General features: G+C 38.3%; 4 protein-coding genes and 1 long non-coding RNA gene across 12 annotated transcripts; 3 read left to right on the forward strand and 2 right to left on the reverse strand.

Moving 5' to 3' along the window:
- Positions 1-123: 123 nt before the first annotated feature.
- On the reverse strand, positions 124-8,067 carry LOC126871709 (annulin). 3 transcript variants are annotated; one of them, XM_050630816.1, is made up of 10 exons: positions 7,749-8,067; positions 2,787-3,136; positions 2,567-2,699; positions 2,261-2,490; positions 1,865-2,178; positions 1,493-1,762; positions 1,295-1,374; positions 1,062-1,206; positions 674-980; positions 124-591 (listed from the first exon to the last, which is right to left on the reverse strand). In XM_050630816.1, the coding sequence occupies exons 1-10, from the start codon at positions 7,879-7,881 to the stop codon at positions 286-288; spliced, it is 2,268 nt and encodes a 755-aa protein (XP_050486773.1). In that variant the 5' UTR covers positions 7,882-8,067; the 3' UTR covers positions 124-285. The 3 variants fall into 3 exon arrangements, with proteins under 3 accessions (XP_050486773.1, XP_050486774.1, XP_050486772.1); XM_050630817.1 differs by lacking the exon at positions 7,749-8,067 and adding an exon at positions 3,690-3,734; XM_050630815.1 differs by lacking the exon at positions 7,749-8,067 and adding an exon at positions 3,438-3,683.
- A 485-nt stretch (positions 8,068-8,552) lies between these two features.
- On the forward strand, positions 8,553-8,944 carry LOC126871784 (uncharacterized). The gene is made up of 2 exons (XR_007691741.1): positions 8,553-8,592; positions 8,736-8,944. It is a non-coding gene; the product is annotated as an uncharacterized LOC126871784 (long non-coding RNA).
- On the reverse strand, positions 8,934-11,784 carry LOC126871758 (mitochondrial import inner membrane translocase subunit Tim21). 6 transcript variants are annotated; one of them, XM_050630965.1, is made up of 5 exons: positions 11,100-11,784; positions 9,749-9,953; positions 9,438-9,672; positions 9,264-9,363; positions 8,934-9,189 (listed from the first exon to the last, which is right to left on the reverse strand). In XM_050630965.1, exons 2-5 carry the CDS (start codon positions 9,948-9,950, stop codon positions 9,055-9,057), a joined length of 672 nt encoding a protein of 223 aa, XP_050486922.1. In that variant the 5' UTR covers positions 9,951-9,953; positions 11,100-11,784; the 3' UTR covers positions 8,934-9,054. The 6 variants fall into 6 exon arrangements, with proteins under 6 accessions (XP_050486922.1, XP_050486916.1, XP_050486918.1 ...); XM_050630959.1 differs by lacking the exon at positions 11,100-11,784 and adding an exon at positions 10,777-10,845; XM_050630961.1 differs by lacking the exon at positions 11,100-11,784 and adding an exon at positions 10,510-10,574.
- Positions 10,512-11,163, forward strand: LOC126871769 (transcription and mRNA export factor ENY2). The gene is made up of 2 exons (XM_050630982.1): positions 10,512-10,660; positions 10,783-11,163. Exons 1-2 carry the CDS (start codon positions 10,611-10,613, stop codon positions 11,009-11,011), a joined length of 279 nt encoding a protein of 92 aa, XP_050486939.1. The 5' UTR covers positions 10,512-10,610; the 3' UTR covers positions 11,012-11,163.
- A 191-nt stretch (positions 11,785-11,975) lies between the features above and the next one.
- LOC126871771 (NEDD8) lies at positions 11,976-14,044 on the forward strand. The gene is made up of 4 exons (XM_050630984.1): positions 11,976-12,435; positions 12,513-12,530; positions 12,896-13,008; positions 13,579-14,044. Exons 1-4 carry the CDS (start codon positions 12,418-12,420, stop codon positions 13,661-13,663), a joined length of 234 nt encoding a protein of 77 aa, XP_050486941.1. The 5' UTR covers positions 11,976-12,417; the 3' UTR covers positions 13,664-14,044.
- The last annotated feature ends 192 nt before the right edge of the window (positions 14,045-14,236 follow it).

Below are 14,236 nucleotides of genomic sequence, written 5' to 3' on the forward strand. Positions count from 1 at the left end.
CTGTTCCGAACCGGTATGCCATTCGTCCTGCCGCTTCTTCTCCTTTCTGACGTTTACTCTAAACGTTCTCGATGTAGACGCCGCGGTAGGAAAAGGATCGTGCATAGTATCTGAACGAAAATGTTCGACTTGCGCCACCTCCGCATACGGCGGATATGCGAGGCAAGCGACCTTCAAACTTTTATTTCGTACAAAACATTACGAACACTTGTTAAAAAGACGAAACTCGCTGGAAGACTCGTGAATACAGACTACTTACGCCGTCGATTTCGCTTCGTCGGCTCGTTACTCGCCGTTTGTAACAGATTTCATCGATTTTACCATAAAATTGACGAAACCGTCAACGTCCTCGAGCTCTTTCGAGTAAAATTTCGCAGCGATCGTGGCACGGCCTTCGAATTTCGGTACCATAGAGAACGAACATTCCGCGTACGCGTCCACCTCTACCTGGTCCGACAGTTTCACTTTCAGCTGCTCGTCCATTCCAGGTCCCTCGATCAAGAATCTACACTTCTTCAGTGGGATGGGCAGCGGATTTTGAAATTTCGCTGTCGCGTTTAGCGTCTTGCCAACTTCCGGCTCGTTCTCCAACTACGCAAACGATTTTAATTTACTTCGTCGTCGATTACGCGATAAACGTAGATAGGATAGAACGTAGAGAGCACCTACGTACCGTGATTTTAATGTCGGGTTTCCTCACGCGAAAGTCGTCTTGCGCGAAGTACTCGAAATTGGTGTCCTTGATGGTGGCCAGGCAGGAAATATTGAATGCGCACTGATTCAATAGTCGAGGCCCGTATTCCTCCCAGGATACATCCATACGCACTTCCTCGAGGACTCCAGGTCTCACCAGTCGATCGATATTTAATCTCTTCACTGGGTCGCCGACCCGTCCGGTGTACAGAACCGTCTCCACTCTTAAAATCACCGAGACCTCATACTCGTTGTAATTGCTTCTATTTTTAATCAGCAACACGACACTGTAACAGGACGCATCTCGTGAGTATATGAGCTAAACGGAGAGTAAACGGAGCTAAGGAAAGGAACGAACGAGGAAATACCTGAAAGGTTGTCCGATCACGATATCGTCGCGTAACTCGAAGTTAAACATGACGTCGTTGAACTCCTCGTTCAGGTAATAACGACTAAACAACGACTGACTTTGACGCAACGCCTTCAACATGGCAGCCCGTTCTTCTTCCGACTCTGTGAAACGAAAACAAGGAACCGCGCGTTAAGACTTTAGCAAGAATCGAGGACTCGCTGGTCGCTCGCTCTTCGAAGGATCTCTTACTTTCTGGATACTTGTAGGTATGAGTGATATCTTCCCTCGCCCATCTACCGATCGCTTTCGTGCTAATAAATTGCCCGATGCTAGGTATCGAAAAAAAAAAAAAAGAAGGTAAAACAAATGGACGTTATTCTATTTGCTGGAATCGAAACGACGAATCGATCGATCTTAAAGGAAGACTGTAACGCGTGAAATACTCACCCGTACACGTCCTTTCGAATCAACTTTAAAGGTTGAGTCGGTCCGTTGTAACGCCAAAACACTTTATCCGCGTTGACCTCGGCGAAGAGGAAGGCATTGTCATAAGGTCGGAGAACCTCGCCTTTCTTCACAGCGGCGACGGAAGCCGGTCCGCAACGGTACGCGTCCTCGCTCAATTCTTGAGGAGTCGCATCGATCGCTTGCCAACCAGAATATTCCGGCGACAAGTCCAATCGAGTCATCCATACCTCGTTCCACACGTGGAAATTCCTACGAAATGACCGGATCGCAGTGAAAAACGATGGAACCGCGTGCGCGTATACGATCGATACGCGCTGCAACTACCTGAGTATACTTAGACGTAATACTTGCCATATCGAATCGCTGTTCATCTCCTCCATAACTTTCCCCTCGGCGTCGACGAAATAGTCGACGGTCAAGCTGCTCTGAGTGTCGTGCGCGCTCGCATAATTGGTTACCACGCGACAAGGTAGTCCCAGGGTACGGCAAACGGTGGCCAACACACCCGAGAATACCCAGCATTGACCATACTTGACCGGTTTCTTCGTCTTATAGTATTGTTGCAGGATCTTTTGCGAACCCAACCATTTGGTCGGTGGTGTACCACCTCCAAAATCGTCGGACCAGTTACCCATTACCGCGCCATTGTCGTCCGGCGAATTTACCTGTAACGCGGCAACTTTCCTTGAGTTTCGCGATCGACAGCGAAAAGACGTGTCAGACAAAGAAGTCGATTCGAGTACTCACAGCTGCCGACAGAATGCGAGATATAACGACAGGATCGTTTCTGCCGTGTATTCGAACTTTCCCAACTTGAATCATCAGATGCAGCGCGCAATCTAATATGTCCCGCTCGAACTGCGAATATTTCCAAACCGTTGGTCTCAGACGATTGTAGCTTCCACGCCATATCAAACCATCCTCCGCCATCACGTACTCCTGTCGCTGATCTTCCTCCTCCATGTACACCGCGTCCTCTGGAAAATCGTCAAAAGATCATTGTCCCGCGTATTCGAATGGTTGGCCTCTTTCATCGAAATCGAAATTCCCTACCTCTGCACCAGGGATTGAAAATTAGATAAAACGGTTGTTTCACCGTGTAACTAACGGCTCCGTCTAAATTCTTGTTCTTGGTGTCGATGTCTATCCTCCACTTGCCTATTATCGCGTCGGGAGCTGCAACGATCTGAGAAAGTGACAAAAGAAGAATCGCTGGTGTTAGGACCGCGCCGATGGAAAACGAACGAAAGACGATACGCCTTTGATCGCTTACCTTCAATCGAATAAAATTGTGTTGAATAGCGTCAATGGTGGCATGCCAGGGACCCTCGGACGGTTCTCCCGGATAAAGAACAGCCGTCGCAACGAGGGTTCCGTGCCCGTATAGCGGCCTCTCGACTCCGTCAACCGTGAAAATTATCGACATACCATCGATACTTGGCTCGTAATCTCTGGACAAAGTCAAGTGTAAGTAAAATTCTTGCCCCCGTCTAACGACCAGCCTAGATTTGTCGTCCTGTCTAGTCATCAAGTCGTATCTGGATGTTCTGTGATTGACTCCATTCTCCGCGATACACGGATCCACGTCTGCGATCGTCAACACTGGAACACCAAAATCTTCCCCTGCGAGCAGAATACGAATACGATTTTTTTACCATTTTAACTTCGTTTACGACGCGACGCGACGGTTCCCACGTACGAAAACACGCTTTACATAACGATATTTCTGATTCTGCCGACATCCTGAAACGCTTGAGTAAATTGGCGCGTATGGCGAATTGCCAACGACGACAAAGATACGATCCAATGGAATAATTAAAATTAATTGCCCGGTCTTTTACTATTTGCGAGATATTGAAAGGAGGAACACCGCGCGTCGAAAGGTTCAAGATAGAAACTAGATCGCGAGGATGCGAACACTCACAGTAAAATCTGAATGGAAAGGGATTGGAACGGCGATCATTGAAAGACCGGTAACGATCGTAAAATCTATAAAACATCCTTCGAGGACTCGGGAATGCAAACTCGTCCCTCGAAAACGAACGAAAGACTGAATCCATCGGCGGATATCGCGCCGCGGTCCTTCGACCGCTCACAGTTCTATGAAATCACTGAGAGTGAGCGATCGCTCCCCGTTCTGGAAATAAGGAAGAAATTGCAATGCTGTATACTGTACATGACTGCACGGTACGGAACGGCGAGACGAGGTGCTCCGCTTTACGCGCCGCGCCGCCCTACACGTTGGGTGGGTTGCTATATTCTAGGAGATACGTCAAGGACTTTTCTGCATCGACGAACGCAACCATACATGGCGTCATCGATGAGTCTAGGTACCAGTCGGAGTCACCTACTCTTCGTCCTATCGATTATTTCTCACAATTTACTCTGGTAATTACGAAACGAATTGTATATGAGATAATCTGTCGCGCCGTATTCCAAGAAAACGGATATCGAAGATCGCCAACAACATCTTTATATGGTCGAACGTGATCAAGATGTACGTGGAAAGCGGCTGATCCATACGCTCGAGTAGATTGACAAGGCCGGTGAAAAACTACGGATCGTCGAAAGAGTCATTACGCCGGTGTTGACACGTTTACCAGTTTTGGCGGCAATAATTGTCTCGTTTCCATGTATCGTACAATTACGAGAATCGATCGGTACGTTCAATTAGTATCGACGTCTCGCGTGTTTTCGTCTTAAATCGGTTTGCAAAAGCCGCGACTATTTGAAATTCAAGCCTTGACAAAGAAACTCGTCGACGCAATTAATTGCCATGTTGCGAAAAGAAGTGGAAACGCGACTTGCTCGCACTGGCCGTCACCTATTTTCGTTGTCAGCGATTCGTTTGTCCTCGCACAATCGCGATTCCAAGCGAAAACGTTCCATAGAGTAAATAGACAAATATCGATCTTTACGACCGATTTTCTTTCGCGCGGCTAACTTTTAAGAAGCTTCACGCGGAGAGTTTTGCGAGATAGAAAAGGAGGGGTGTGTACGAAAACAACGTATCCATCGACAAATACGTATCACAGATACATCGAAAAGCTAGATAAGCACGTGTTAAAGTAATACGCGGAAACATCTTTTCCAAATCTTTTCACCTCTTTTCATTTCTCTATCCTTTCTTCTTTTTCATCCTTTGATTTTTTATAAATTTTACTTTATTCGTTCTCTTGCAAATTTTTGGTACAGCCAAAGTTCCTTCGCACTTTTAAGTTTTTTCATTTTCGTCATGTACATTACTCTTCCTTATTGTTCGTTTATTTAATTTTCTTCGATCCTCTACGCTCTGTTTCTCTCCTTTCGCCAATTCTTCGCCCCTTTCTTATTATTTTTTTTATTTTTTCATCCTTTCACAGATTCTTGCTTGTTCGCTTGCAATTTCTATCGCTGCGACGCACGTGTGTGTGTGTGTGTGTGTGTCTGTACACAAGTCGGAGAATCGTAAGCTGCCTATACGTAATAACGGAGAATCGTTAGGAAAACACAGATGCAAGAACAAATTTATTTATCTACTGAAGTTTAATCTTCAAGATTACGTAGCTACTCACGATCGGTTAGTTTGGTAGTGAAAATTCCCCGGTTCAGTTACCTTTCTATTAACACCGTCGTACTTAATGTTATACCGGATCAATTAGAAATAAATATTGATCTATCGCATAATATATAATAACCCGACAGCCGGACAGCCGATCGCGTAAGAAATATCGTGTTAAACGATCAAATTACTCAAAGTATCTGTATATAGTGCAGCCGTCATACGATTACTTCAACCGGTTTCATACGAAATCGATGCTATTTTGGTGAGTTGGTAAGCGGCAAGAAATTATGGCATCTATATACCTAATGGTATTGTTTTCGATTAAAAATAACGCCACGAGGCAATCTGCTATGCACATGTATATATATATATATATACATATAGTTAAGTAGACACAGATAAGTGTTCTAGAATGCAGATTATCCATAGCAACCGATGATGACGCGCGATGTCATGTATTCGATGCAACGTAAGAATAGAATTTTCATTCTCTAAACGATTTATCTCTTTTCCTTCGTACGATACTGAGAATTCAAGCCTACCACGATCGGGAATATTCATAATTTCCATAAAAATTGACTCAATTACTGGCAAACTATAATAAGTTTCAACGAAGATAGGACGAGCACATAGAACGCGTGGATTTGAGTTTCTATCGGTGCAAATATCGTAAAAAGTTATCAGCGCTAGAGGAAGCGAAGTTACACTTGTTAGAGAAGCGGCTGTAAATAATTAAGCAAAAGCCTGTGTGACGAGTTTTAGCACGTGCCGTAGTAGCTACGGCGATAAATAGCGGCTATGCATGTTCCTGGTGCAACAGGAACTTCCTCTCGTTTCATGCGAACAACGATATCCGTATAAGATTAACATTCTTCTTGGTATATACTGTACATGGCATTATTGCAGTTTCAAACGCGAGGCGACAGGAAGACGCATATTTTGAAGAAACGGGGAACATCCAAGGTATGCTTATCGTATAACGAATTGCTCTGTTCGTTCGTTAATACTATGCGTTAATACTGGCTTTTATTTACTGCACGACGACATCGCGCGCAATTTTAATCCGCAAGGTAATCGCGTAAAAATGATTGGCTACGAAATATCGCCAGAAGAAGAGATAACTCGTACGGTCGGTTTTAAAATCAATCGAAGTAACGTTGGCGCGAATGAATTCGCGTTACATGACTTGCTATCTCACAATTAGAAATGCCAAGAAGATGAATCATAAATAGTCGAGTCTGCTTTCGATCTCGGAAAAAGCTCGGGTAATAATACAACTGTGCGTAATTGAGGCTGACGTCATGCCTCACAGAGGTCAGGGTGCCACTTGCGTAATTTTACTTTCATTCATGGCAGTGGTCACACCTCGAGGCCGTTAAACACACGTTGTAATGTCACATTCGTTTCTACCTTTTATCGATTCACAAATATCCACGGTCTCGAGAGGAGGGACGTTTTGTCCGTTTTACGTTGCACATTGCCGGATGAAAGAATTGCAATGGAAACGATAGCAGCTAAAGAGTCACGACGAAAGTCTGCACGCGTAACAAGACTAACGAGACGTACATCGTCGAATAATTCGATTTGGGCCGACTGGCCGCGAAAGAAGCGAAAAGTGAGATTTCCCATCTGGCTGGCAAGACGAGTTTATTTTCTTTGGTGAAGTACTATCGACCAAATTTTCAAGCGCCGAGAGGAATTCACGTTGTTCGCGCGATTTCTGTTTGCTTGCTAATTTCCAACCGAACATATCTGTTGACTAAACTTTTGAAAAATATTTCTTCCAAGATTCTCTCGTAAATCTTCGCCTTGATCTTGAAACCATACCGAGCCGGTAAAACAGAAGCAACGCCGAGTTGCGTCGTTACATCGAAAAAGTAGTAACAGGAAGTTTTCGAAATTACGCAGTTGCCTAAAAACATGTAGCGGCTAATGACATCACCGCCGTAACGAACTCAAAGCAAACGTTTCGGTATAGCTCGGATGATTATGATAAGCGATGATCGAAACTATCGAAAGCACATTTCGCACGTATCGAAGATCGAGGAGCACCCTCGATACACTGGCTGGCTAGCACGTGCTTTCTTAAAATAGGTCTTAAGAATATGTATACAAAAAGAAAAGCGTCGCTCGTGCCAAGGACTAGAAACTTTGGAAATCCTTCGAGGATTGTTTCGAGCTGCGCTAGTTTCCGCCGTTATAACTACGTTAGATATAATAATAGAAGCACGATAAATCATCGGTTTCTGTCTAGATCGCGTTAACACGTTGCTATTTGTTCGAGCGTGGAATAAATCGATTCTCAGTAAATTGACTTACAAAATAGAACGAAATTCTACGAAGAACAATATTCTTCTAGAAACGTCATTTTTTTTTCTCACACGCGCCAAATCACAGGATTCTGATATCGTTTATCTAATATATATAGGAAAACATCAATCCTATCTGTGAATTACACGCGACAAGGTCATCAATCATGCAAGAAGGTTATCGCAGATTAACTTCTGCAAGTATAAAGTAAAAGGTATATTGTCCACATATGTTTACAATGATTTACAAGTATTAAAATGTATTTGTCATCGCGCGTTAGATTACAGAAATTCTCGCAAACGCATAGTTTGATCTACAGTTTGAGGCGATCGTTCCAATTGGAAATTATTTAACATGTAAACAGTGTTGCTCGGAACTTACCAGAACTAGATGCAGCAGGTGGCCGTGGAAGACATTCCGGTTTTGTGCATAATGGCTTAAGGGGACTGTCCGTAACAGTTTCGGGTGTAAAAATTGCTCTAAATCGTGAAAAACAAGAACAAACCTTGCCCATTTTGTTCAATCTTGTACGGCGATAAATACGATATATTTTATTTAATTATTGTCTTCTGTTTTTGTCTGCCTTTCAAATTCAAAGGTTCATAGTATTTCCCATACTTTTGATGACATTTCCATGTCATTCCACTACGACACGCGATTTCGCTTCGATCGTTCAACAGTAGTACACCTCACGTTGAATTATCTTTACGAAACATAATTACCGACAACAGGTCATCTGATGCAATCGAAGAGAAATTTGGATCTTGCGGTACCAATCACTTATTCAGAGGACTCTGTTTCAATTCAGCTATTGACTCACTACCACGAAAAGTCTTCAGTATAAAAATTAAGAAATTTAGAAGAATTTTAAATTATATCTTAATCATCGAGATACACGATTAAAAGGCACAGAGAGTATGTTAAAACTCTGTAATGAAATGTCAATTTATTAACATTGAAATAATTGTCAAATATCGGTATAAGTTTGAAAAAGATTCAGAATTAAACAAGGAGTTACTGTATGATATCACGTCACAATTTAAGCTCCAACGCGGACTGATATAGACGACGCGCTCTGTCGATCTGCTCGCGAGTAAATGAAGGACTGTCAGAGACTCAGTTGGCATCATAAATGATGCAGACGACATGATCTCTCCCCAGATTCCGATCAATTTTTAGATGATCATGAATGCTAACGATCCCTTCGCATCTTTACCTAACCATCGTAGGTACTATTTACCTCTTTCTTTCATTTTCATTCATTCTAAATTACACTTACCCTTTCTGTTAGTAATAACATAAACATTATCTTAAAAGTATTGTAACTCATTTTTATTTATTTCGCTTGAACCTCGATTCTCGTTACAGGAAGATGAAGTCACATAAGTAAACTTTCGTTCCTCGAATTTCCTGAATGTTACATCTATTTAAAGACTATTACTTTTAAAGAGAAATATTGTTATTAGCATATTTTCTTCCTTATTTCATAAGAACTTGTTATAACATATGTAAAAATATTTATTTGCGATTATTATGCAGCCCACGATTTATAAATAAATATAAAACTTTTCTTTCAAGTATCACCATATTTATTTGACACAAATTTTACAGAAGTGTATTTAAAATAATCGATTGTAATCGTTTCTGTACATAATATACTAAATATTAATTAGAAAGATCTAACATATTAATTCCATTCAAGTTCCGCTTCGGTACTGGAGCTCCTCTTTTGTTCTCTATTGTCTTCTATTTTAATAATAGTTTGCAAAATATCATCCACAAGTACATATAAATATCTGTACATATAATTGCCAGATTCATCCTAATACATAAAAGTTACATTTTTAATTAATCTTAAACTGAATGTCTACAAAATATAAAAACATTATATCTTACTTCTTGCACTTCTAAATTCACAGTCGCGCGTCTCCTTATACCTTGAATATAAAATTTCATTCTCATATGACGTACTCCATCCTTTTCAAAGATAATATGACTGAAATATTATATGTAGTTAATAATAATATTAACTATAAAGAGAAACAGTAATAAGTACAAATATAACTTTACCTTATGTGACTTCTACGTCCACGTCTGCTCTCTTCTCCATATGCTTTTATTGGTTCTCCTAGGGCATCTGTTACTTTAGGATGTTTGATGCAGCGATCTAATGCTTTACTATATACGCTGTTTGGACTTTTATTGGAAAATAATTCGTCAAAAATCATATAAAACATGAAGGCAGTAATTCCTATACCACCAATTATTACACCTAGGTATCCAATAGATTTTGTATTTTCTTTAACTGTAATAAAAACAATATATTCAGGATGGTATTGGTTTTTATGCTTTATGTGTCCATATATACATAGGAAATTTACCTACATCCGCAAATCCAACTTGTATTTTATTTTCATGTTCAATATAATCTGTTTTAGCAATTGATTTTTTCGTACAATATAATGCATTTTGTCGAAAATTAGAATTAATACTAAAATTAGAAAGAATGTATACATTTTTTAGACTAGAAACTGCTACAAGTCTTTTGTACGAAATGCAATTGATTACTCGTGTTGATGCCATCTCCTAAAATGATGATAAATACTCCTTGTACAAATAGAATAAATGTAAACAATAACTACTGCAACGTATTGAACTACACTGTCCATACAGACTAATTCTATACAAAATTCTATCAATAGTAATAATGCAAAGTAACTGATAAAAGTAGTTAAAAAGTATTTAAATAAAATACAAAAGTGATATTTGTAGTCTCACAATGATCAAATAACATTTAACGTACGTTGCATGCTGTAAAAATAATATTTCTGAAACTATCACAAACATTGTACCAATTATCCTAGTAGATTTTGAAACCGTCTTTTAATAATTTATCATCTATTTTCTTTACCTATTTTACATACCTATGGATTAATAAGAAATATTTCATTTGTAAAAAATTGAAATAATTATGAATAAATATCAATAATGGTATTTTAATGATAGGTTACTTTAAACAACACTTTTAGAATCTGCTAGAAATGCTCATGTTTGGTTATTTCATCATCTATGTGAGAAATTGAGAAATGAAACAATGTTAGGTTATGAACTCGAAAAGACAAAACAACATAACCTATCTTACATATTAAAAGGAGTAAACAGTGCGGCTCTCTTTAAAGATCGTGTTTTAAGAGAAGCTATAAAATTCTGTTAATAGAAAAGTAGATAAAATTAGAAGACCTAATGAAGACTGCTCCACATCAAAGACTAGTTATGGTTGGAGATCGTGACGGGTAAATATTCATTTATAAATATATGATATGTCCAAAATTTTGTATTATATTCGTTAGTCTATTCACCGATTAAAATCTTGTAACAATTGCTTATTTAAACTTATAATTAACCTTACTTTTAGGCTAAAAGAGTTGCTACGTCGTCGATTAGTTGAATGTGGATGGAGAGATCAAGTAAAATTAATCTGCAAGGATTTAATAAAAGAACATGGTCATGATATTACTTATGATAAATTGCTCTCAATGGTTACAACTAAAGCAAGAACACTTGTTCCAGACTCTGTTAAAAAGGAACTCCTACAGAAAATAAAAAATCAACTGATTGCTCAAGAAGAAAAATTAAAAATGTAACAATAAGAAATTCATTACACTATCATACTATGGCCATACTGCAATAGCTGATAAATTTACACTAAGATTACAAATATATTATATTTACATATAAACTGATAGAAGTGCCTTGGTTGTCTAACTATATAAATATAAACCTATTTTGCTTTTAATTACATTTTACCATTTACGTAATTATATATAAAAAAAACGGTTGTTTCAATTTAAGAAAGTATAAGAAATAATAAATGTTGCTTGGAAACTGTCAACAGAGATCAGTTCAAATAGATAGCTAGATCATTTTACAATGTTAAAAAAGTTAACCAAAAAATGCATCTCGACAAATCAGCCTCTAGCGGACAATGGCCGAACTATACACGAGAAACAAAATTTGTAACGGCGCGGCGATTAGTGAAGAGTAAAGATCGAAGGACATAAAAATTGTTTGAAAGGTGAATTACATATTGCAAATAAATTGTTCTTTCTTTGTATCGATTACAGAAACGATGATCGAGATACCATGAGCAGTTAGCAGCAATCAATAGTAACCAATAGCAACGATCTTACTAATTTTTTTCGAACTTCTTAGTCATTCTTTATCACACATCATAGATAAATCGAAGCAACTCAGGGCTAAACTTAACAAATTTAAGTACCACGTCAAATGGAATTACTTAAAATTCTCAACGAGGATTGATTGTAAATAGTCTACCAAATAAAAAAAAATTCTTTATCGCAATTGGAAAGAATTTGGAGACTGTGAATGTTGAAAGTTGGAAGGATTTAAATAATTAAACGCTCTGTTCATTTGCAAAATAAAATTGTTTTATTCAATTCAATTTGTATGTTTACAATAATCGTACAGTTTTACAACGAGTTCGTAATTTTCTGTATAATAATTTGTGTAGTTAAATCATTTTACGGTGATTTGATTTCGTCGCAGGATTAATGGAGTTACAACAACTCGATACAAAAATAACGATCGAAAACTTACACGTGCATGTGGTATGGCGCAGCGTTTTGCTGCTTATTTTCGAATCGCCATTAAGTAACTGCTTTTAACCAATTCCGTATGGCCCGATACGAACCCGCATTCCCCCGCCCCTTATATATGCTCGTTTCACCCTTCAAAGCAAAGAAGGGTATAGTTCGATTATTTGATCGCTAGAGGCGGTAATTCGTGGAACGGACTTTTGGCTGTATTTCTTCCATGCTCATCGGCAATCTCCCTGCTCATTTCTGCTATCAATATATACGTTCCCGAATTACCGTTAGATGGAGCTATAGAGACTTCTCACTAGATATGGTGAAGATAGAACATTTTATTCAAAGTTCAGAAAACCGCATTCGTGCATCTTTATGTCAATAGCTTTTAATTTGTAACCATAGAGTGATTATTTATTAAATTGTCTTTTAAAACATAAACAATGTTGATCAAAGTGAAGGTAAGAACATTGACCGGCGGAGGTGGACCTACGACATTTATAACAAGTTCTGAAAATATATTCTAACCTTGTTTCAGACTCTTACCGGAAAGGAGGCAAGTAACTGCAAAATAATCTTATGTATTTTAAATACAATTTGGCGATTTAATATGTAACATAACGTTTATCTTTATATACACATAGAAAAAAGAACAGTTATAGCAGTAAAATCATCATTCTAATAAAATCATGTTGTCAGTTAAAAATAGAAAATTTGACACTTGATGTAATTAATAATAATGTATTATCACAAATTAGAGTTTGTTTCCAATAATGGATATATTCTTCCTCCATTGTTATTTACTATTACTTCCACATATTGTTGTTTACTATTAAGTTTCACAAATACATCGTTAATATGTATGATTAATAGATGCATATTTAAGTTTAAGAGCAATCACAGATATCATTATTCTCATAGATTGAAATAGATATAGAACCTACAGATAAAGTAGAAAGGATCAAGGAGAGAGTGGAAGAAAAGGAAGGGATACCGCCTCAACAACAGCGATTGATATTTTCTGGAAAGCAAATGTAGGTATCATAATTGAATATAGAAATAATATACACAACTGTACAAGATAATTTGCTAAAGAGAAAATTATGTTTTAATGTTTCATTCGATATTGCTTTTAGTATGAAACTGCTTAAAGCATGGTGTAACACATAGCCCTACATTACAATAAGCGCAATAGTAACGAGATTCCTTCCGCATTCCCTTAGATGCGCAAACTTTACATCTTCTTGTAGCATTCATCTTCTTCGGTGTTGATGGAACATACTCTGGAAAGTGACTTTCTACAGTCCTTACTGAATCTGAGTCGTATAGTTGTCCTGGTTTTCTGGTTCCTGTTCCATCAATTATGATATTTTAACATCATTTCTTCTTATTTTCCCTTGTCAAATATATCTTATATTTACATTAATATCAGAACTGTATTAATTAATACTCATAGCTGTGTGTGTATGTGTGTGTGTGTGTGTGTGTGTGTGTGTGTGTGTGTGTGTGTGTGTGTGTGTGTGTGTGTGTGTGTGTGTGTACGTTTTTCATTATTTAACGACTGTGAATGTATCGTGAATATAAAAATTTTTGTTGTCTTTTAGGAATGATGAAAAAACGGCGCAAGATTATAAAGTTCAAGGTGGATCAGTACTGCACTTGGTACTCGCATTAAGAGGGGGTTTATAATTACAACATTCCTTGTTCTGGAATGTATGTGCGAGTGTGTGTGTGTGAATATTACAGATTGTATAAGATCAGCCACAAATATAATAGGATGCTTTCCAATGTTACATTCGCTGCGCTGTGTTTGCAAGGACTTGTAATCGTCTTTGTATCTCTCTTTGATTGAACGGTTACATTTAGAATTGAAATAAATATTAATAAAAGTAATTCAGTTATAGAAACCTAATATTTGCATAACCAATATCGTAATCATCTTTCAATTATATCTATTATGAAAAATATCCGCGTACAATATTTGTAGTATGAATCTAATTTTCCTAAGTTTGTGAAGTCTCCATTGAGGCGAGACCCGATCCGAATTTGAATAAATTTCGTTCGAAAATTCGAGCTCGTATTATTTCAACATTAGTTTCTATGATATTTGCTGTTATGAGTTGCCAGACTCCACTTTGTTTTGAAAAATCGTTGGCAAATGTTGCAGTACGCGGTAGAACTCTGCGACTCCTCGTGTCTCGATGTAATATGCCGTAGAAGAGCGGGCTGCGTCGTAAATGTTACACCGCATTTATTACAGAA

The sequence above is a fragment of the Bombus huntii genome, chromosome 12 (assembly GCF_024542735.1).
Source record: "Bombus huntii isolate Logan2020A chromosome 12, iyBomHunt1.1, whole genome shotgun sequence".
NCBI classification, from domain to species: domain Eukaryota; kingdom Metazoa; phylum Arthropoda; class Insecta; order Hymenoptera; family Apidae; genus Bombus; species Bombus huntii.